At 42.2% G+C, this 21,605-nt stretch overlaps 1 protein-coding gene across 3 annotated transcripts in view; it reads left to right on the top strand.

The window, feature by feature from the left end:
• The first annotated feature begins 506 nt into the window (after nucleotides 1-506).
• CAAP1 (caspase activity and apoptosis inhibitor 1) overlaps nucleotides 507-21,605 on the top strand; it is a 36,284-nt gene continuing 15,185 nt past the window's right edge. Inside the window, exons 1-4 of one of the 3 annotated variants that reach the window (XM_077345240.1) lie at nucleotides 507-859; nucleotides 5,319-5,519; nucleotides 11,145-11,229; nucleotides 12,964-13,042. In XM_077345240.1, the coding sequence (XP_077201355.1) occupies nucleotides 5,451-5,519; nucleotides 11,145-11,229; nucleotides 12,964-13,042 (233 nt within the window). In that variant the 5' untranslated portion in view covers nucleotides 507-859; nucleotides 5,319-5,450. Of the gene's footprint in view, nucleotides 860-978; nucleotides 1,249-5,318; nucleotides 5,520-11,144; nucleotides 11,230-12,963; nucleotides 13,043-21,605 lie in introns of those variants that run through there. The other 2 variants (XM_077345238.1, XM_077345239.1) reach the window with 2 other exon arrangements.

Genomic DNA, 21,605 nt, shown 5'->3' with positions numbered 1-21,605 from the left:
TTTACACAAAGTGCAAGAGAAATATCGTTTATGTCTAATTTTGAAAATGGCTCCAGGCTGCCAATACAAAAGAAACTGCAAACGTTATAATAAAATTTGAGTTCAGTGGCACTAAGCCTAACAAAGTTTTATTCAAGAGACAAACTTTCGAGTGCAAGCACACTCCTTCAGATATATGGGTGTGCTTGCACGAGAAAGCTTCTTTCTTGAATCAAATGTCGGCGGTCGTAAAGGTGCTCTCAGACTTTGTTCTGTTGCTTCAGAGCAACACGGCTACCCAACCTGAACCGATTAAAAAGGGAAAGAATCTCCACCAGAAACTTATTGCCCGTAGACCGCGTAAACAAGCTCGGTGACCGCACCGTGAGGCGTCAACCGCCATTTCCCGAAGGCCCGACCAAGAATCAGGCCGGTACAAGCTTTCGTGGGCACGCGCCCGTCTTCAGAGTGGGGTCCTCCTCATAGGCGGCAGCCGCCCACTCCGACAGAGAGCGACGGGAAAAGCCGCGAGACGCTGCCGCCTTGCCGGCGAGGCGCTGGGTGTGGCGTCATCAATTCGCGCCGCAAAGGATGGTGGTCAAGCGTCGCGCCTCTTTGTTGGCAACGGGCGGCCGTGGTGGTTGATGCACTATGAGCAGTTAAAAGAGAAATATGTATAGTTATTAAGAGCAGTGTCCGAGGAGGGCGCCATGACAGGCCGTAAACTCGCTAAAGAGAAGAAGCGGCATCGCTCCCGCCTGTGCTGCCCGGAGGAGGGCGGGGGCAGCGAGAGGAAACGGCGGAGCACAGAATCCCTGCACGGCCTTCAGGAGGTAGAGCGCCAGCAGCCGTTGGAGCGGCGAGGGGGGCGGTTGTTATTGTAAGACGCATGCTCAGAAAAAACGGGGGGGGGGCGGTGTTTCGGTGGGGCTTGGCTTAACCCTTTCGTCCCATGGCAGTTATTTTGTCTTTCTCGTTCATAAAAAAAATAGTCCTCCGTTCCACTCGGAAAATGTGTTTTAGAAGAAGGCGTGTCTATCCACCCGTGTTTCAGCGTCATTTAATCCCGTCGATTCCTAGAAGCCCATTTGGGGCGGGGTTAAAGAAACCCTGAATATATGGAAATTGTCACCACGACATTTTCAAGCTTTCCGCCTACAAATTTGACAGATCAAAGGGTATTGATCCCCAAATGGATTGAAACAAACAAACAAAAGGACTCCTGAGCTCCCAGGGGATAGAACGTTTCTTCCGGAGATCAAATTTCAGGCAAAGCGTTTTTTTGTAAACCTTATATCAGTTTTCCTAAACCTTATATTTTCTGTAAAAGGGAAACGTGACAAGAATTTGAAATAGGAAACCGAATGAACAGGAATGAGTTATAAATTGTGTGAAGGCAGATTTGTGAATTGTTGTAAGGTTATTACATATATGCAGTGTTGGATCAGCCCATTCAGGTCTATCAAGTGCAGAACTTTATATCCTGTGCAACAGCACTTCGTTGTATGAAGGACTTTCCCAGTCTACCTGAGACACTTAAGTTGCCAGGTTACCATCTAGAACTGTCGATATACCAGACACATACTACGCTTCCTTTTCCATGACCCACAATAAGGGGGACTGTAGCCTATTGCAGTGTTGTCTTGCTTTTCAAGCATTGTCTTTCACCTTTGTTTTCTGTATTATGGTATGACATTCTTTGGGCAAATTTTGGTTTTCCAGTTCTGTAATCCTATGCTTGCTATGTGAATATTTGATGCCTTCTGCTATTTGACTGAATTGTGTTTTTTAAAAGTTGTGATCCACCTTGAATATCAGCAGGAAAGTTGGACTATAAGTGAAGTAAATTAAAATAATATACTGTGAATTGGAGAATTCCCGATCCAGATTCCATCACAGCCGCTAATTCAGTGTTTCCTTATTCAGCCTACTATCCCTTGTTCTCAGTCCTTGGTTTGTGATAGGAGTATAGAACTATAGAATTGGAAGGCACCACCAGGGTCATCTAGTCCAACCCCTTGCAGAAGGCAATAGAGATTACAAATGCAGGAATAAGTTTTTAATTATTCACCACATTAAAACATTTCTTGATAGCAGAAAATCAGAATACAAGGAAGTATTTGGTGTTTTGCACCGCCCTGAGAGGGGCGGTTTATAAACTCAGTAAATCAAATCAAAAATTCTGGATCAGGTTCAAGGTCTTGGTATTGACCTTTAAGGCCATTTGTGGTCTTGGCCCTTCATATCTCAGAGACCACCTGACTATACCTCCCAAAGAGTACTCCCAATATGAACTGGCTGGTGATCCCTGGTCCTAGAGATTATGCTTGGCCTCAACTGGGGCCAGAGCTGATTTGATTCTGGCTCCTACTTGGTGGAACAAGCTCCCATAAAAGCTGTGGGCCCTAAAGGAACTTCCCCAGTTCTTACAGGCCGATAGAACTCTTTTGCCAGGCTTTGGTTGATGTCAGTGAATGACTGACAATAACACAGTCAGACTGGGCTGTCCCTAAATAAGCCATCCCCTGCTTGAGAATGAGGAGGCAGAAGGCTTGGGGGTTGGTGGCTCATATAGCTATTTTTAACTGTGTTACTGTGTTATTTATGTTGTAATTATAAATGTTGTAAACCGCCTTGAACTGGCAGTGCCAAAGAGAGGCAGCACAAAAATCTAGCCTATCTAATCTAATTATAAATAAAATAAAATAAAAATAAAATAGTTGAGCTAGAATTATGGTTGTCAGCCTGCAGGTGGTACCAGGAGATCTTCCACTTTTACACTTGATCTCCAGATGATCGAAACCTGTTCCCCTGGAGAAAATGGCTGGTTTGGGGAGTGAATTCTATGGTATTATACCTTCATGGGGTCCCTCCCCTCCCCTCCAGCAGCCTTCCCAACCCAGCCTGGCTCTTGGGAGATGTGGGGGCAGCCCCCAAAGCCTTAACTGTCCAGCCTGACCTTTGGGAGATGTCGGGGGTGTGTGGAAAGGAGGTAGTCTCCCTATGGTCTTCCCTACCCAGCCTGGCCCAGCCTTTGGGAAATATAGGAAGGCAGGAAGGAGGCAGCCCATCCCCCATGGCCTTCCCTACCTGGCCAGGCCCAGCCGTTGGGAGATGTGGAGGGATGGGAAGAAGGCAGCCCTGCCTGGCCTGCCCGGCCCTTTGGGAGATGGGGATATGTGGGAAGGAGGCAGTGATCAATGGCTTTGCCCACCCAGTCTGGCCTTTGGTAGATGTGGAGGAAGGGACAGGAAGAAGACAGCCCCGCTGCAGCCTTCCCTGTCTGGCCCAGCCTTTGGGAAATGGGGTGGAAGAAGTGGCAGCTCTCCCCCACAGCCTTTCTGGCCTGGCCCTTGGAAGATATGGGGGTGAGAAGTTGGCAGCCCACCCCTACACAGCCTGCCTGGCTAGCCTTTGGAAGATGTGGGGTTGGATGGGAAACTGGGGACAGTGGTGACCTATATAGTCACTGTTGTAGGGGTAGGAGTAGGAAGGCCAGTGCCCCTCCAAAGCAGCTGTTTTCTTCTGGAGAACTTATGCCTCCCCTCCTCCCCTCTTTCTTTGTCCCTTTCCTTCTCTCTCTTTTATCCTGTGTTTCTCTCCATCTTCCTGAAGGTTTCCAGGAAACCTTCCCAGTGGAAATTGGAAACCCAGCTTGTTGCATATGGAGGTGGAGTCAGGAATCAAACCCAACTCTTGAGATTAGAGTCTGCTACAGTGCAGGTGTACATGCTAGTGCCCGTTGTAATCCTGGGTGCAACAGGCTTTGCCCTAAGTTTATGAAGAAGTAAGCAATGTATTTGATCTATTTTTATTTGTCTTGAATCAATCTAGCTTTCTCAGTTTTGGAATCCAGGGTGTGCCATACATGGAATAGAACAATTAAAGCTATAGTGTTAACACAGCAGAACAACCAGCAATACTCATAGATAGCTCTGAAATACAATGTATAACCTTTTGACCACCAGGTTGTTTAAAATCTATTCCAAATGCTCAGGAGAGTTGAAAACTTCCCCATTGACTCTGGTGTGGACAGCCACCATCCTTACCTCCTTACAGTAAGGAATACATGCCAGACCTTGTTGTAAGGATCTTAACTGTTCCCTGTATGGCGCAACATGGTCCTGTGAGTATAAGGGTATCAGGTTCTACCAACTTACCCTTTGGCCATTTGTTTTATTGCATGTCTTGATCTGTTAGCCTTTGAGAAATGCTTGGAAAACTTTAAAGCATTGTATAAATGTTGTGGATTTTATACTGCTTTTGTTATTGCCCTGAACAATCAGTTTCATCCATCTACCCTTTAGTATTTGAAGAGAGAATTATATCTTTCTACTAGTAATCAAGCCCGCTGCAGCTAAATGCAGCGGGCGCTAGGCACTTACTGTGGGTGGGTGTCTTTCTTCGGCGTCAGTGTTCCAGCGGCGGCGGTCTGATGGGCGGTGGCTGGCTTCGGCGGTGTTCTTTCGGCGTCAGGCCGGGAGCAACTGCGAGCTGCGCTGTGCGCGGCTCGCAGTTGCTGGGGCTGGGAATCGGAGGGACCAATCGGCAGGCGCTTCGCGCCTGCCGATTGGTCCCTCCGATTGTCTGTCGTGAGGAAGGGTCCAATCCGGACCCTTCCTCATCACGGACAAATCCCACCTCAAGACCCCTTAACCATTTATTTAGTCCATGGCGCCCGCGGCGCCACGGGCGGTTTAAATATATCCACTCTCTCTGCACTTTTCCTTTGTAAATATCATTGTTGACCTTCTGATCTTTCAAATCAGACATGTGGAATTCAGAGTTAAGAATCATGTTAGAATACCAACATACATTATTGTTTCAGTTCAGTTTATGAAGCTCTATGATTTTAGATCACACAGCAAATTGTTACCTTCTGCAGACAAGTAGTTTAATTGACCCATGCTGCAATTCTGAGGACACTTTTTCTGTAAGATCCATTTAATAACATGAGACTTGCTTCTATGTAGACCTACTTAAGGTTGCTCCCTCATTTCTTTAAAAAGGTAAAGGTATCCCCTGTGCAAGCACCGAGTCATGTCTGACCCTTGGGGTGACACCCTCTAGCGTTTTCATGGCAGACTCAATACGGGGTGGTTTGCCAGTGCCTTCCCCAGTCATGACCGTTTACCCCCCAGCAAGCTGGGTACTCATTTTACCGACCTCGGAAGGCTGAGTCAACCTTGAGCCGGCTGCTGGGATTGAACTCCCAGCCTTATGGGCAAAGCTTTCAGATGGCTGCCTTACCACTCTGCGAGCTTAATTGCTAAGATAGACAGTAAAAGTCATATCCTTCCAGCTGATGACAGAAATATTTTCCTCTCTTTATATTTTAGGAAACAAAATCTACTGTACAAATTTCAGAAAAGGAGGAGGCAGGAGAAGAGCCCAGTGACATAGAAGAAGGTGGATTAGACCTCAGTGTACAACTGAAGCCAGTTAGTTTCTACATTACAGACAAGAAGGAAATGCTCCAGCAGTGCTTTTGTATCATAGGGGAGAAGAAATTGCAGAAAATGCTGCCTGATGTTTTACAGGTATTTATTAGTCTGCGAATGCTTATAACCTGCAATTTTGCTTTTAAAAAATAGTCACTATGTTGGCTAATAATGTAAATTAATGAAGGCTACTAGAACACCATCATGAAATGAACCTCCCCCTTCCAAATCGGTATTCCTATGAAATTAAACTTATATTGTCAAATTACAGGCAAACCATTTGCATTTTTAGCTTAGCTTAGTGTTTTTATAATGAAAGTTAAGGGAAATGACAAGAAATTTAATAAAGCCTGTCATTACAGCTTGTTTATTTTGGGGATTAGGAATCAGAAAGATGCCATAAAGAACTTTTCATGCTTCCTATAGTTACTATATTTGAGTTGGAATTGAAGAAGTATTTCATATATAAAAGACTACACATCTCCTATTGGCTGCAATTCTGTATGAAGAAAGGTTGCTTCAATCTCATTATGTTAGAGAAATTTAAACAGCCTAACTTCATAGAGGAGTGCAGCTGTTGTCTTTTCGCTGGATTACATAAAGGATGCAAAACAAGTGAAATTATATATTCTTTTGGCCTACTTAATTCATCAGTGCTAGTAAAAAGCAAGCGATATAAAATTATTGCTTTGGCAGAAAGTGGTATTATTATTATTATTATTATTATTATTATTATTATTATTATTATTATTATTATTAACAATAATATTTATATACCGCCCTCCCCGAAGGCTCAGGGCGGTTTACATAGGAACAAAGAACAATACATAAAACAGTCTATAAACAAGTGAATACCTTACAATAATAATACTAATAGTTGTAACCAAATAACAATATAACAGTGTAAACAATATAAACAATTCAACAGTGCAACAATACAAATAGATCCAGAGGATTGGTGGAATTCTGAGGGGGAGCAGGGGGAAGAAGGGCCCCTTCAATTGCTGTTGATCACATCTGGTCTCAACCAAATGCATGGCGGAAGAGCTCCTTTTTGCAGGCCCTGCGGAACTGTTTAAGCTCCGTCAGGGCCCTGATCTCCTCCGGGAGCTCGTTCCACCAGGTGGGGGCCAGAACAGAGAATGCTCTGGCCCTGGTCGAGACCAGGCGATCCTTAGCTGGTTGGTGGCGGTGCAGAGCTCTTTGGGGGGCATAGGCAGGGAGGCGATCCCTCAGGTACACTGGGCCCTGACCGTGTATGGCCTTGAAGGTAATTTCCAGAACCTTTAGTCTGATCCGGAATTCAACTGGCAACCATTGCAGTTGGTGGAGTATGGGCTGGATGTGAGACCTCCACGGTGTTGCTGTGAGGATCCTGGCCACTGCATTTTGAACCAGCTGTAGTTTCCGGGTCAAGGCTAAGGGCAGGCCTGCGTAGAGCGAGTTACAAAAGTCCAGTCTAGAGGTGACCGTCGCATGGATCACTGTGGCTAGGTATTCCGGGGCCAGGTAGGGCGCTAGTAGCTTGGCTTGGCGGAGATGGTAGAAAGCCAGCTGCGCTACCTTTGTGATCTGGGCTTCCATTGTGAGGGAAGTGTCCAGAATCACGCCTAGATTCCTGGCGGAGTGAGCCGTAGAGAGCTGCACACCATCCAGGGTGGGCAGACGCGCTTCTTCACATGGGCCCTTCCTACCCAGCCACAGGACCTCCGTCTTTGAAGGATTGAGCTTCAGATGATTCTGCTTGAGCCATCTCATCACTGCTTCCAGGCAGCTGGCTAATGCTTCTGGGGGAGAGTCAGGGCGGCCATCCATCAGGAGGAAGAGCTGGTTGTCATCTGCCTATTTATGTCAAGCCAGCCCAAACTTCCGTACCAGTTGTGTGAGAGGATGCATGAAGATGTTGAATAGGATAGGAGAGAGGACCGTTACTTGTGGGACTCCACAAGTAAGTTGCTGGTGGTCTGATGTTTTCTCTCCTATTGCAATCCTCCGTCCACGATCCCGGAGGAAGGAGATCAGCCATTGAAGGGCTGTCCCTTGTATTCCGGTATTGATGAGGCGGTGAGCTTAGAAGCTCATGATCGACTGTGTCGAATGCTGCTGAGAGGTCCAGTAATATCAGCAGTGCCGACCCACCTCGGTCCAATTGGTGACGGAGGTCGTCTGTCAGGGCGACTAGCGCTGTCTCTACCCCATGGCCAGGCCGGAAACCTGACTGGGATGGGTCTAGAACCGAAGCTTCTTCCAGGTACTCTGTCGGTTGGTTTAATAGTTTAGGGATATGTTGTGACCAAATTGATTTATTTGGTTAGGTTTAGAGAAGGCAAAGAAAACTCCAAAAGCTATTGATCCTCTATGGAAAATTGGGAACTTTTTGTTACATGTTGGAATCATTAATTTGAGTATTTTGTGATGGTTATACATATGAGTATATGTTTAGATTCAGTTACAAAAGATCAAGTATTGAGATGTCTGCATGAGTTTTCTTGGAGCCAGCCATGCACAGGCCTCATTGGATATTTGAAATACTCTAGCATCAGCATCATGTTTCTGTGTCCTCAGGTGATGAGACATCTGGGTCATTCCAGCCATACTCAATGGTCAACCTACATTGCCACTCCTGTACCTTTTTCTGTATCATCTTTTATGCCTTTTTCACTATAATGACTTTTGATGCCACAATGTTCAATATGAGAACTGTCAGCTGATTAGAGCATTATTAGCTGGCTAATAGTCTTCCTCTTAAATGGTTCTAAATTTGCATATCAGCAGAATTGCTATATACTGATATTCACAAGAGGGGGGAAATAGCTTTCCATTGAATAAACCAGTAATTCCCAAACATGGGACGAGAGAATTGCTTGCCACAAGCAATAATTAAAAGCTCCTGTGGGTCTAAGAACCTACTTGCTGAAGCTGCCATCTGCATGAAAATGCTATTCTGGGCTTGCCTTGTTCTAACCGAAACAGTGGCTCAAAGGTCTAAACAGGGTGGGGAGGCCAGCCCTCCTGTTCAAGCAGAAACACTTTCCTGTGCCTCACTCTAAAAGGAAACATTTCTGGATATATGCATGGCTTCAGGTTTAACTCCACAGAAACAGTGCCTCAGCTATCAGAAATTTGGGAAATGCTAGACTACACCAAAGCTGTTACTCTGTGTAGAAAAGAAGAAAACTTTCATATTTTTCATTTACTGTGACCTATAGGTTTGCCAAACCCCAACAGTTAAAATGTTTTCATGCTGGTTAATCAGCTAAGGTTTTCACTGATTAACCTATCAATTAACACTAGGGAGCCCAGTATAATGTGTCCCATCCTATGGATTTATGATCTGGTTCATCAGTAGTTCAGCAAGATCAGACTGCTACAAAGACACTCTTTATCTGTGTATGTTTTTAAAAGAAATCCTCTTGCACAGTCCTTGGCGCTGAGCAGGCTAGAAATGTAAATAACATTAATTACGATGGCATATGGAATAATGTAGTATATAATTATAGCATTTCCACAGGGAAAGCTGAAATTTTTCTTTAATTGGACGTTATACCAACGCCATCAGAGATGAGTGTGGCAACCTGGCAGTTTATAAATAAGTCATTTATAATTAAAAAAGAGCAGTATTCCCAAGAGATTTCCGATCTACTTGTTAGGAAATATAGCAACTCTTGACAGTGGGGGACTAGCAGGAAATTTAAAATAAACAAACAATATAGTACACTTTTTGTACTCTGTCAGAGTATTACATTTTTCAAAGAAAGACACTATTATTCGGATTATAATATAAAATATCAGCCTGGAGTTAATAAATGTTTTAACCTGGAGTGGGGATAGCCTCTCTCCTTTAACTGCTCTGTCTTTATTGCATCTCTTCCCAAAGCTACAGAGTCTTCATAGAGTCTCAGAATCACAGAATCATAGAGTTGGAAGGGGCCATACAGGCCATCTAGTCCAACCCCCTACTCAACGCAGGATCAGTCCAAAGCATCCTAAAGCATCCAGAGCTCCACCTCCGCTGTAGATGCCACAAAGTAACTTTGCAGATGGGTCTCCTAGCCTCCATACATTTTCATGAGCATGCCTACATCTGTGCAGCTGAAAACACCGGAATCATTGTAGAGTTTCTTGTTCCTTCTTTTCTGACAACAGAGGTTTTAATATACTAGAGTCTGAAATAGTAATTTTGAATTGATTTCAGATATTGGAGTAAGGGAAATCCTGACTAGGTGTAATCATAACTAGTGTCATTTGGCTTGATTGTTGTTAAGGGTGGATTTTATTCAAGAAGAGGGAAGGATTTCTGTGGATTGCAATCTGCAGGGAATCGGTGCTTGCATTCAGACATCAGATTAACCATAGTGAAACAAAAATGTTCATGGACTCAGCTTGTGTGTGCATGCATTCCTGTTTCCTCCCTATTCCATTCTCCTCACTCCTTCTGCTAAGCGAGATCCTCACCTACCCTGGTTTAGGGATCCCAGTCAGTGGGGGACAGCAAATTTCTGGTTAATCAGCATGCTTGTTTTCATACCTCTCAGACAGTGGAACTAGTCTTAAACCACCATGGTTTCACTGCACTTCACAATGGAAAGGAGAGGGAAGCTACAATTAGGGTTTGAGCACATTGTTATTTAACCAAAGTTTAATTGGGAATTTGGCTGCAGTGTTACATCTGTACCCATTTTGCCTGAAGCTTTCAGAAATGAACAATTGCTTAATTCATACAAGTTAGCATCAAGGTTCACAAGCACTCTTCGTATGATCAAAGTGACTTCAAAATCATTTCATTGCAAAGACAAGATGGTATTAAAACTTTAGGTGCTAGACATTCCACAGCAGGAGGACTGATCTTATCCATAAAGTTATAGTCTGTTTTCTTGAGTGTAATTAATAAAAACAGAAGTTTGAATAGTCTGTATTGGATTGTCAGGATTCAGATAGAAATGCTATTAACATTTAAAACAGGGTCCCCAGCATGCCATTGTGCCTCCCAATACCTTTCCTGGTGCTTGCCAAGTATTTTAGAAAGTGGACAGGATTTGTGATTGGCTGTGCAGCTTTTTTAAAATGTTGTTTTGGCAGCAGGTGCTACCACAGCACAAGGGTTTTCTCTGTGTGATAATGATAAGCTTTGTATATTAAAATATTTTGTCATAAACAATATGCTCCTTTAAAAATGTATCCCATTAAACAAGGCTTCTTCCTGAAATGGTGAGGTGTTACTGTGAAAGTTATGCATAACTTCACTTTAGTCACTGACATTTTGTGTTAGGATCTACATCCTGTGACAGCCATTTTGTGTTTGGGCCCACCATCCTTTGTCAAAATTTCAAAAGTGCCCACATGCTTTAACAGATCAGAGACCCTGTGTAAGAGGAGCTTGCATATATTTCAGTTACCTAATTTTTTAAAAAAACGTTGATTGTAGAACAAAGTTTGAGCCCAGTAGCACTTTTAAGATCAACAAAAATCTGAAGAAATTTGTTTATTCACAAAAGTTTATATCTTGAATAAAACTTTGCTGGTCTTAAAAGTACCACTGGAATCAAATGTTGTTCTGCTGCTTCAAATCAACATGGCTACACACCTGAATCTATTCTTTATTGCAATTATAAATACTTCAGGTTTTAAGCTTCTTACCTTTTGGCAACATTGCTTGACTTGTCCAAACTCTTTTCTAAAATGTTGTGTAAAATCTTTTTTTTTTTTTTTGTTCACTTCATCTAGAATTGTTCCATAGAAGAAATCAAAAGGCTTTGTCTGGAACAGCTGGAACTCATGTCTGAGAAGAAATTATTGAAAATTCTTGAAGGTATGTATTATTATTTAATTCAGTGATACATTTAAATTGGTATTTTAATCTGAAACTATGGCATGATACTGGTCTAAGAATAGCAAAAAAAGATGAAATCAGTTTTTCTTGCATAAAGTTTTCTTTGTTGGCATGAGAGGGGCCATTTTGCCTGATACCTGTCCTAGCTTTAACTCAACCTTTCTCAACTTTTTATAACCATTGAGAACCCCCTGAAACATTCTTCAGGCTTCGAGAAACACCAGAAATCATGTAGAATATGGTTGGGAAGCATAGCTGTGTACATGCCTACCTGGGGCTCCTCCCCTTCCTACCCCCTCCAAGCCCATCATTGAACATTTGGGGAGGGGGGTAGGGCAACATGACCATATTTGGTCATATAATCTGATAAATGTTTAACACATTGAATATATATAAAATTAACTCCCACTCCTTCAAGAAATCCTTTTTCGGATGTCAAGAAATCCCAGGGTTTCATGAAACCCTGCTTGAGAAAGTCTGTTTCAGCCTCTCATATTGTAATTGAAAGTTTCCAACTCTAGTAGTTGTTTTCCAGGAGATGGGATGCAGCCACCTGCTAGGGTAGTAGGAAGTTTCAGAAGATCTGTTCCCACAGATGTCTTCCTTCTGTTCAAGCTTGAACCCAAACCATTTGCCTTTATCATTAGTCACTAGCATTGGTCAGTTTTTGGCTCCATAATATATTAGATTTATTTGTGCCATACTGGGGTAGTAATATCTATCTGTTCCCTGCCAATGTTTAGCTTAAGAAAAGCACATTTTGTCAACACACTAAGGCTGTGATCTCCATCGTCCATTTCTTTATGTAAATAGCACAATCAATGTATGGTTTATAGTGATAAGAGCAAAAGAAAAAATACAAGTTTACATACTAAATTTTGACAGTAAGGGGGAAACTAGAGGAAGTAGAGGAAAAAAAGAGGCCAGGCTATTAATTGGCTTCATTCAATTGGACAGGAGGACTAAGGGCCCAAAGCTTATTGGAAATGGTGGGTTTTAAGTAGAGCTCTGAAGAAGGAGAGATTAGAGAGAAGGTACAACTTCAGTGTTTTGGGAGGGAATTTCAGGCATAGAGCACAATTGAGTGGTGGGGTAGCCGGAGGTTAAAGAAAGTGGGAAACTTTGCAATCAACTTGAAGAGGAGTAGCCTAATTAAGTAAAATAGGACTTTGCACAGACCTGTTTAGAATTTCTGTACAGAACTAGTATAACAATTTAACATGTAGATACTCTAAAACTGCTAGGTTGAGCATTACAGGAACAATTTGCTAGAGCCTATTTAGCTATGTTGCATTGTTTCTCTCTTCCCACTGCTCCAGGCAATAAAATCTTCCAACAACAGCCTATTACAAGAATATCTGTTTTGTAAACATATGTAACTGGATGTGTGTAATGTCTGATAACCTATGAAAATATTAGTTGAGCATGGGAAAGCAAGCACACACTAGTCTATAAAGTAGCATATACTACCTGCAAAGAAGCAACATACCTTTGGAACTTGCTAAAGTTTCTTCATGTCGGCCAACTGAAAACTCAGGCTGATGTCTCCTTCACTGATGACTTTCCAGTTCCAAACATTTTTCTCCTCCCAAGCAGTCATACTGTGTGCTTTCACTCGCTATCCATAACAGTCTTTTACTTTAGATACAGTAGTAGCAAAACAGGGGAAATGCTCCCAAGATGTTGCAACTCACTGCAATGTTTTCTTTCAAGGTGAGCATGGGGCTGATTCTGACAGTGATGAAGAAGTCCATGTTAGTGAAGAGAAGACCGCTATTGAATCAATTAGTCAGTAAGTATTTGTAATAAAGAGCTTAATATTAACCATAAGAAGATTTTGTTTTGCACTGGAAGTGGTCAGATTGCTGGTCCGGAAATTCCAAGAAACTTTGCCAACCCCCTGTAAACCTTGGTACTAGGCATGTGCACTTTGGACCGCTTCGGCCAAAAAATGTCCAAATCATGGCTGCTTTGGACACAGATCGTCTGAATATGGTCTGATGCAGAAAATACCATAGATTTGTATGGCGGAATCACAGCTGTCCAAATCGTCCAAATTGTGATTCAGAGGTCTCCGAAGCAATTTGGCCAGTAAGTCAATGGCACCATTAAAATACATAGGAATTGTCCCATTTCTGACTTTTCTGAGCCTTGTGGGGGGGGGGGGTAGTTTGAGTTAGAGACTCCAAACCTTCAGGGTAGCTGATCCTGAAAGGGATGAGGGATTACCTATTAAATTTGCAGACGATACTAAACTGGGAGGGGAAGCAAACACAACAGAAGACAGAATCAGGATGATCTTGATAGGCTCAAGAACTGGGCTAAACTGAATAAAATGAAATTAAAGGTAAAGGTATCCCAGGTGCAAGCACTGGGTCATGTCTGACCCTTGGGGTGACACCCTCCAGCGTTTTCATGGCAGACTCAATATGGGGTGGTTTGCCAGTGCCTTCCCCAGTCATTACCATTTACCCCCCAGCAAGCTGGGTACTAATTTTACCGACCTCAGAAGGATGGAAGGCTGAGTCAACCTTGAGCTGGCTGCTGGGATCGAACACCCAGCCTCATGGGCAGAGCTTTCAGACTGCATGACTGCTGCCTTAACATTCTGTGCCATGAGGCTCTTAAAATGAAATTAAATGGGGGAAATGTAAAGTTTTGCATTTAGATAGGAAAAACCAAATACACCAGTATAGGATGGGGGATACTTGTTATGGCAGTAGTATGTGCAAAAAGGATCTAGGAGTCTTAGTGGACCATAGATTGAACATGAGTCAATGGTGTGACTCGGTGGCTTAAAAGAAAAATGGTATTTTGGGCTGTCTCAAACAGAGTGTTGTGTCCAGATCACGGGAGGTGATGGTATCACTTTATTGTGCTCTGGTTTGGCCTTACTTGGAGTTTTGGGCACCACAGTTGAAGAGGGATGTAGACAAAGTGGAGCATGTCCAGAGGAGGGCAACAAAGATGGTGAGGGGTTTGGAGACCAAGACGTATGAGGAAAGGTTAGGGGAGTTTGGTCTGTTTAGCCTTGAGAGGAGACGACTGAGAGGGATCTGATAATCATCTTCAAGTATTTAAAAGACTGCCATATACAGGATGGAGCAGAGTTCTCTCTTGCCCCAGAGGGACAAACCAGAACCAATGGGATGAAATTAGTTCAAAAGAAATTTTGTCTAAACATCCAGAAGAAGTTCCTGACAGAGCAGCTTCTCAGTGGAACAGGCTTCCTTGGGAGGCGGTGGGTTCTCCATCTTTGGAAATTTTTAAACAGAACCTCTGGATAGCCATCTGATGGAGAGGCTGATTCTGTGAAGGTTCAAGGTGATGGCAGGTTACAGCGATTGTGAGTGTCCTGCATTGTGTGGTGGGTTGTATTAGATGACCCAGGAGGTCCCTTCTAACTCTTTGATTCTATGATCCTCTTCTCCAAACATCCCCCCCAACTTTCAAGAAGGTTGGACTAAGGGGTCTAATTCTAGGGGCACCCAAAGTAGGGGTCCCTATCATGCTCCATTGTATCCTAGACATTTGGACTCTCTAGTCTACTCTCACTCTACTGGATACAATGAAGGCTGGATGGAGCAACCGCTTTGGGTTCTATCTTCATGGCGGCTGATGTTTTCTGTTTCGTTGAGCACCGTGTTTGATTCCTCACCAGTGTTTGATATGTGGCTAGCTGGGTGACTTTGTCTAACTCCTGTTAGAGCTGTACTCACAGAGCGGTTCTGTCAGAGCTCTCTCAGCCCCACCAGCCTCTCAGAGTGCCTGTTATGGGGAGAGGAAGAAAATGCAATTATAAGCCATTTTGAGACTTCCTTGGGTAGTGAAAAGTGGGGTATAAAAACCAGCTAGTCTTTCTCTTAGCTGTTCTTTTTTGGTGGTGGGGAGGCTGGAAGAGAGAACCTTTGATGGAAACATGGATTCAGCACTTAGGCCACCCAGAGCTCTTCCACTGGGTTTGTACATGTGCTGATTCTGCTGATTAAGAGGAAGATACCCACGTGGCACTACCACCCCTTGCTTTCTGAGGCTTGCCTGGGGTGAATTGATTGCCTTTTTGCGTGCCAGACATCATGATGGATTTGCTCTGCCTGCCACTGCCCTCCCAAACTTGCCAGTAGCAGGCATCCCCTTCTCTCTCTCTCTCTCTCTCTCTCTCTCTCTCTCTCTTGTGGTGTTTGGTGGGCCTCCATGTCCCCTCTGGAGGTTGGCATTCCTTGACTCCTAGTGGTGCTGTGAGATTCCTCCCCCTTGTCAGGAATCCTCTCCTTTCCAGGGGAACACAAGTGAGCTCTGTGTGGACTGTGTTAAGATTTCAGTGGGTCTCCAGGAATAGCCCTTTATGTCATATGATGAGAATTCAATATCAGAATAGTCTATTTTTTCTCATCTTTGAATATAATGGAGGTAGGATGGGGGCACCCTCTTTGGGAGCCCCTAGAATTGGACCCCATGGTCCAATCTTTTTGAAACATGTGAAGGGGTAAGAGAAAAGGCTCCTGAAGCTACCCTAAAAGTTTGGAGTCTCTAACTCAAATCTCCCCCCCCAGGCCACAGGAAAGGTGGAAACCTGAAAATTCCATTAAAGTCAATGGCACCATTGACTTTAATGGTCGAATCCGAATCAGCTGATTCAGATGGCCCGTTAACTGTCCAAATTGGGTTCTTCCGAAACGAAACAGTCCGAATTTATTTGGGGGTGCACATGCCTACTTGGTACGTTTAACTGACAAAACCTGGTTTGACCCTTGTGAAATGTTGGTAAAACATTTGCAAAACTTGACAAACGCTTAGTGAAAAATTTGCCCAACAGTTGTAAATGAGCTTTGACATGAATATACAAAAATATCATTAAAATCTAACAGAGATCTTTGATAAATATTATTATATTTTAATATTATTTTTTTTGTACATTGCCTGTGTATTACTGTGTATCAGGCAGATTTCTGTTTCCCCATTTACAAACATCAGAGTTGGTTGCTTGTGTTTGATGTACCTTATTTGCCCTGATGTGCATATACCCAGTCTTGAGAAATTTGGAGCATATGCAGGATACAAAATTTTAAAATAAATATAATTTAAATATGTAACATCTGTGGATAACAAGATTTGGTGGAGTGCATCTCCTTTGTGGATGGCCTATAGTGCAAACTTTAATCTCAATTTCCTTCTTGGCTTATCAAAGAAGTGGTCCTACTGTTGAGAAACATGAAATCTTTTTTACAGTTTCCTTTGAACTTTGTATTTTGATTAAAAAGTCAACACAAGCATTTTTTTTTACCCAGAGAGCAAACAAATTGATTGATTTCCCCAGAGATTCACATATTATTTCCTTACCTGTTTTATTAATTTTGCTGGCACAATGGTGCTTAAAGTATGTGATCCACTATGCTAGCCTTTCTCAATTTTTTTACACTTGAGAAACCCCAGAAGTGGCATGATCATGCAGAATATGGTTGGAAATCATAGTTGTGTACACGCCCAGCCTGGGTCCCTCCTCTTCCCACCCCCTCCAGCCCCATCATTGACCATTTTTGGAGGTATGGGTGGGTTGACATGACTATATATGGTCGTACCACCAGATTAATGCTTAACAAAATATATTTAAATTAATTAACTCCCACCCATTTGGGAAACCCTTCCATTGCCATCAAGAAACTCCATGGCTTCATGAAACCCTGGTTGAGAAAGCCTGCTCTATGCTCTGTGGATATGACTTAATTGCATTCATGAGAAGGCAAAGATCTAATCCACCTGTAGAGAAGGTCCTCAATTTTATCCTGTTGCTTAATAATTAGCTAGCTTGGAGGCCTTTTTACATATTATGTAGTGCCCACAGCGTCCGGTGTCCTGGTGCTCTAGTCCATGGGAGAAATCTGTGTTGTTAGTGGAGATTATTAGCCCAAGTGGCAAGTTAGGAAATTCAGCTTTGTGTGTATTATTAGCCTAAGTGGCAAATAAGAAAATATGACTTTGTAGTTAGGTCTATTTAAGGAACATCAGAAAAAGAAGTATACCTATCATTACCAGAATGTAAATTATTTTGGTATACCAAGGGTTGTAAGGAGGATCCAGCACCTGAAATGATTTTTGGATTAACACCTCTGCTGGCAATTGCCGTTCAAAATATGATATAACCATGATTCTCTTAATATGAATTCACTTGTGATTCATGATAAAAGAGAGAGATTGAAAAGAATTCCATACATTATCTATTAGATAATAGATATCTAGTTATTTGGGTTAAATTTTAAATTAGAAAAGTTAAGAACGAATGTTACTGTTTGACCACAAGATGGCAGAAAATGCACATGTATTGTATTCCTGGTACCAAGTTCCATATTCTCTTTATGAAAGCACAAGATCTGCTCACTGGCAAAGTATTTTGGACAGCAGATTATCTATATTAGTGGACATACCTTTCTACAGGACTGGTTGTTATACATCAGATACCACAGGATTTCTGTGGCTAGTTTTGTGCTAGGCTATTCAGTTGTCTAAAATGTAATATAAATTGAATATAAATATTTCTTATGCCCTGAATTTAAAACCAAGTGCATCATCATTAGAAATAAGAAGGTTGCTGTGAGAATGGTGCCAAATTAGTAATTCTGATTGTTGAATGAAATTGGCAGGAAGACTCAGGACAGTGGGAGCTTTATTATCCTGGTATTTAACATATTTGGCATCTTATTCTTTTGCAGGCATTAATTATGCCAGATCAGCCCCCTGATTGTTTGCCCAAATGGCATGTTTGATATTAACATTATCAACTAATTCAGAAGTTGACGTTTTTATGCTGTACTTGGGTAGGAATTAGGGGTATAAATGGGGTTATATTTTCAGTATACTTATGCTGTCTTTAATACAGCTGAGACTGAATATATGCAACAGTATATATGCAACAGTGTGTGTGTGTGTGTGTGTGTGTGTGTATCAGACTGTTGCATTCAATGCCTATTTCCGCTTCATGGTAGTGATCAAAGAATGCACAGAACTTTGCTTGTACACAGATTGACTGCATAAACATTTTTACATTAGTGATAATTATATGCAAGTCAGGGACCTACAAAAATCCGGACCCAAATCTCCTGCTGTAGAATATTGTAACCCCTCTGGGGTTTGAGAAGTCCAATTTCTAGCCAATTTCGTCATCTGCCTATATATACTTCCTTTCTTCAACTGACTGATTTAGTAAAATGAGTGTGCTTGTTCTACACTGGGCAATTTTAGGAGCCTTTAAAAAAATTATGAACCAATATTTTTTTGCATGCATAGGGGATCACCTGACTGAACAAAACCTTTATTTGGTGAATGTGCTTCCCCTCCCCCACTTCAAGAGTCAGCTGAGTATAGAAATCCTTCCCTTGTCTATGGATGGTCTAAATTTGCTGATTGAGACAAGCCACCCACTTTACAATTAGACTATAGATAAATAAATGGTGATGCATTTGTGCTCCAGTATAAAATGTTGGAATGTCAACTCCATAACCATCTGTACGGAAGCCGTATGAGAGAGGAGAAAAAACCCTCCCCTAATATTTGGCAGTTTTATATCTGTTTAACCAAAGAAGCACACTTTGGGCCAAAGGAGAAAAGGAGACTTTAACTTCAGATCTATCTAAAAGTTAATTTTATTGATAGATACTACAGCTTTGCTGTCAACACTTAAGCCACTGGGCCTAAATAATTACAACTGGGAATTAATAAGTAGAAGTGGATCTGTGAAATTTAACAGTCTGGGTGACATGTTGGGATGACACTAGCCTTTTAATGGTACCATTTAACTCCTGCCTGTAGGTTGGGTGCTTTGATTGCATGCATATTAACATCTTATGTACTTGGCAAATTTTAGACAAAATAGTTGAGGTATGAAATTGGTTAGATGAATATAAAATAATTTTATGGTCAAAATGCTCATTAAACTGAACAATTGGACTCGCCTTTCATGATTTCAACATCCTATGGAGAGCTGTATCCTGTCTTCTCAAGTGTATCATATAATCTTTCATTTGCTTTCTTGCTTTGTATAAAGTCATTTGATAATTCTTGCGAGATAGCAGATACATTTTTAGCCATTTCAGCAATTTTTGAGCTCGCTCCCCCAAAGCAGCATTGAAACACAGAAATCTTTAAAGCTGCAGCTCTTCCCCATTCTTATACCGGAGCTCATATAGATATTAATGCTTGGGACATGAGATGGGTATGCCTCACTAGTCCGTCCTCATATTGTGCATTTTGTCCAGTACTGGAGGCCTTTTTTTTATAGGAAGGACACCAACTTTTGAGTGGGTGCAGAGGAGAACAACAAGGATGATTAGGGGTGTGGAAACTAAACCTCATGATGAAAGGCTGCAGGAGTTGGGAATGTTTAGATTGGAGCAGAAGAGGTTAAGGAGAGTATGACTATTCTTTAAATATTTGAAAACCTGTCATTTAGCAGAGGGTCTGACCAATTTCAATTGGTAGCAGAAGACAGGACTCATAATAATCAGTTTAAATTATGGGTGGGGAGACATCCATGGGATACTAGGGATAACTTTTTTAACAATAAGGGCAGTTCAGTGGTGGAACCGGTTGCCCAGGGGTGTTTGATTTCTCCTTCCTTGGGCGTGTTTAAACTTAGACTGGACACTTATTTGTCAGGGGTACTTTAGGTCATCCTTCATTAGTGGAGGGGATTGGACTGGATGATTCTTAAGCACTTTCCAGTTTCTAAACTCTCTAATTCAATTTGTTTCCATTTTTATACTGCTTTTGTAAATGTTATCCTTAGAGACATTTATTGTGCAAGTTGCATAACTGAGGCTTATAGAAAATGAACTGCAATTTAGAGCTAGTGTGGTTTAGTAGGGAAAGTGTCAGATAGGATTGTAGAGAACTAGGTTTGAATCCCTGATCTTCCAGGGAAGCTCTTGGGGTGACAGGGAAGTAGTCATTCACTCTTAGCCAGGGAGGTTGAGGATAAATTGGAGAAACACTTTGTAAACCACTTTGAACTGAGAACATTTTTGCTGTTTTATGGTGTTCTAATTGAGACTACACAACTGCCCTAAAGGAAAAATTAGAATCAGCCATTATTGGCACATTTTCTGCTGTTGGCCAATAGTAAAGGTCCCATCTGGGATAAAACAAGAGCTTGCCACATGGCAGAGGAAATTTGGTGTGGCTGTGGTGCTCTGATAATCATGTTAATTTAGGTCTTGCAGAGGTGTTTGTCTCTCTTCTGTTGTGTAATGCTCTGCTTCTGTTATTGTTAATTTTCTCAGGGTGATTAAAGTGGATTGTTTCTGATTTAGAAAAATTGGCATCTGCTATAACTGTGTCCTAAAACTAGGCTGGAGCTTCTCCCCCAGTCAGAGATGTAATCATGTTAATTTGTCTGTCTTTGGCTCCTGGGGCCAGACTGCCCTATTAAACCTGAGGAGAATGAAAATTCATGGAAAGTTTCAGTATTATTGTCTGAATCCATGAGATGTCCTTGCCAAATTGTAGTTCCTTACTATGTTGCTGTGTATTCTGCCTTGTACGTAAGATGCCGCAAATGGTGACAGTTCATTGCAGGGTGCAGAGCCGTGAAAGTGATTCGTTTTAATTTCTCAACCTGTTTATGTAAAGCAAAGTGCAGGGTTTTATCCAACCAGCCACCAATGCAGTGCACACCTTTTCTTGTTACATTGCCCTTCCCTCAGGAGTCCTTATCCTCCTCCCCCCCCCCAAATGATGTTTGGTGTTACAAGTCCCACAGGAACAGAAAGCAATATGGGTTGGAGGCTGCCGTGGTCAAGGTGAATTGGATGAGATCATGCCTCCGCCTGCTTACCGCACTCTGCTTGTGGAAGAGGAATGATTTTGCCTGATTCCCTTTCCTCACAGCAGCTTCTCAGCCCATGTGACCTTTTGTCCATGGGAGTCCTGCAAATATCAGGCATTGCCATCTTTTCAGGGATGAAAAGAGGTTCTAGGGGAAGGAGAATAGAAGGGAAACCTGCATCTGTTAGGATCTTGCACAGGTTTTTGATTTAATACAACCTTTGGTGTTCATTAAAGAACTGAACAGCTTCTTACATTTCCTGAGCAGCAGGGCTGGGTTAAGACATGGTGAGATCTTGAAGAGTGTCAAGTTTAACAGGTCTTCTACAATCACTCCCCCCTATTAGTATACAAAAATATATGATTTAGGGCCCTTAATAATCGGAAGCCCTAAATCGTAGTTTATTTAAGTTGGAAAGAACTCTGGCTCTGCTGAATAGGCTTTGGGCTTGTATCTCTAAAATCACAGTTTCTCTTCCTCTGCCCCATGGCAAATCACTTCTGAAACTCTGAAGATTCTTAAAAACAGTTTACTTCAT

Source organism: Paroedura picta, chromosome 7 (genome assembly GCF_049243985.1).
Source record: "Paroedura picta isolate Pp20150507F chromosome 7, Ppicta_v3.0, whole genome shotgun sequence".
Taxonomy (NCBI): domain Eukaryota; kingdom Metazoa; phylum Chordata; class Lepidosauria; order Squamata; family Gekkonidae; genus Paroedura; species Paroedura picta.
Note: the sequence above shows the minus strand (reverse complement) of the source record. Positions and strands in the feature narration are given on the sequence as shown.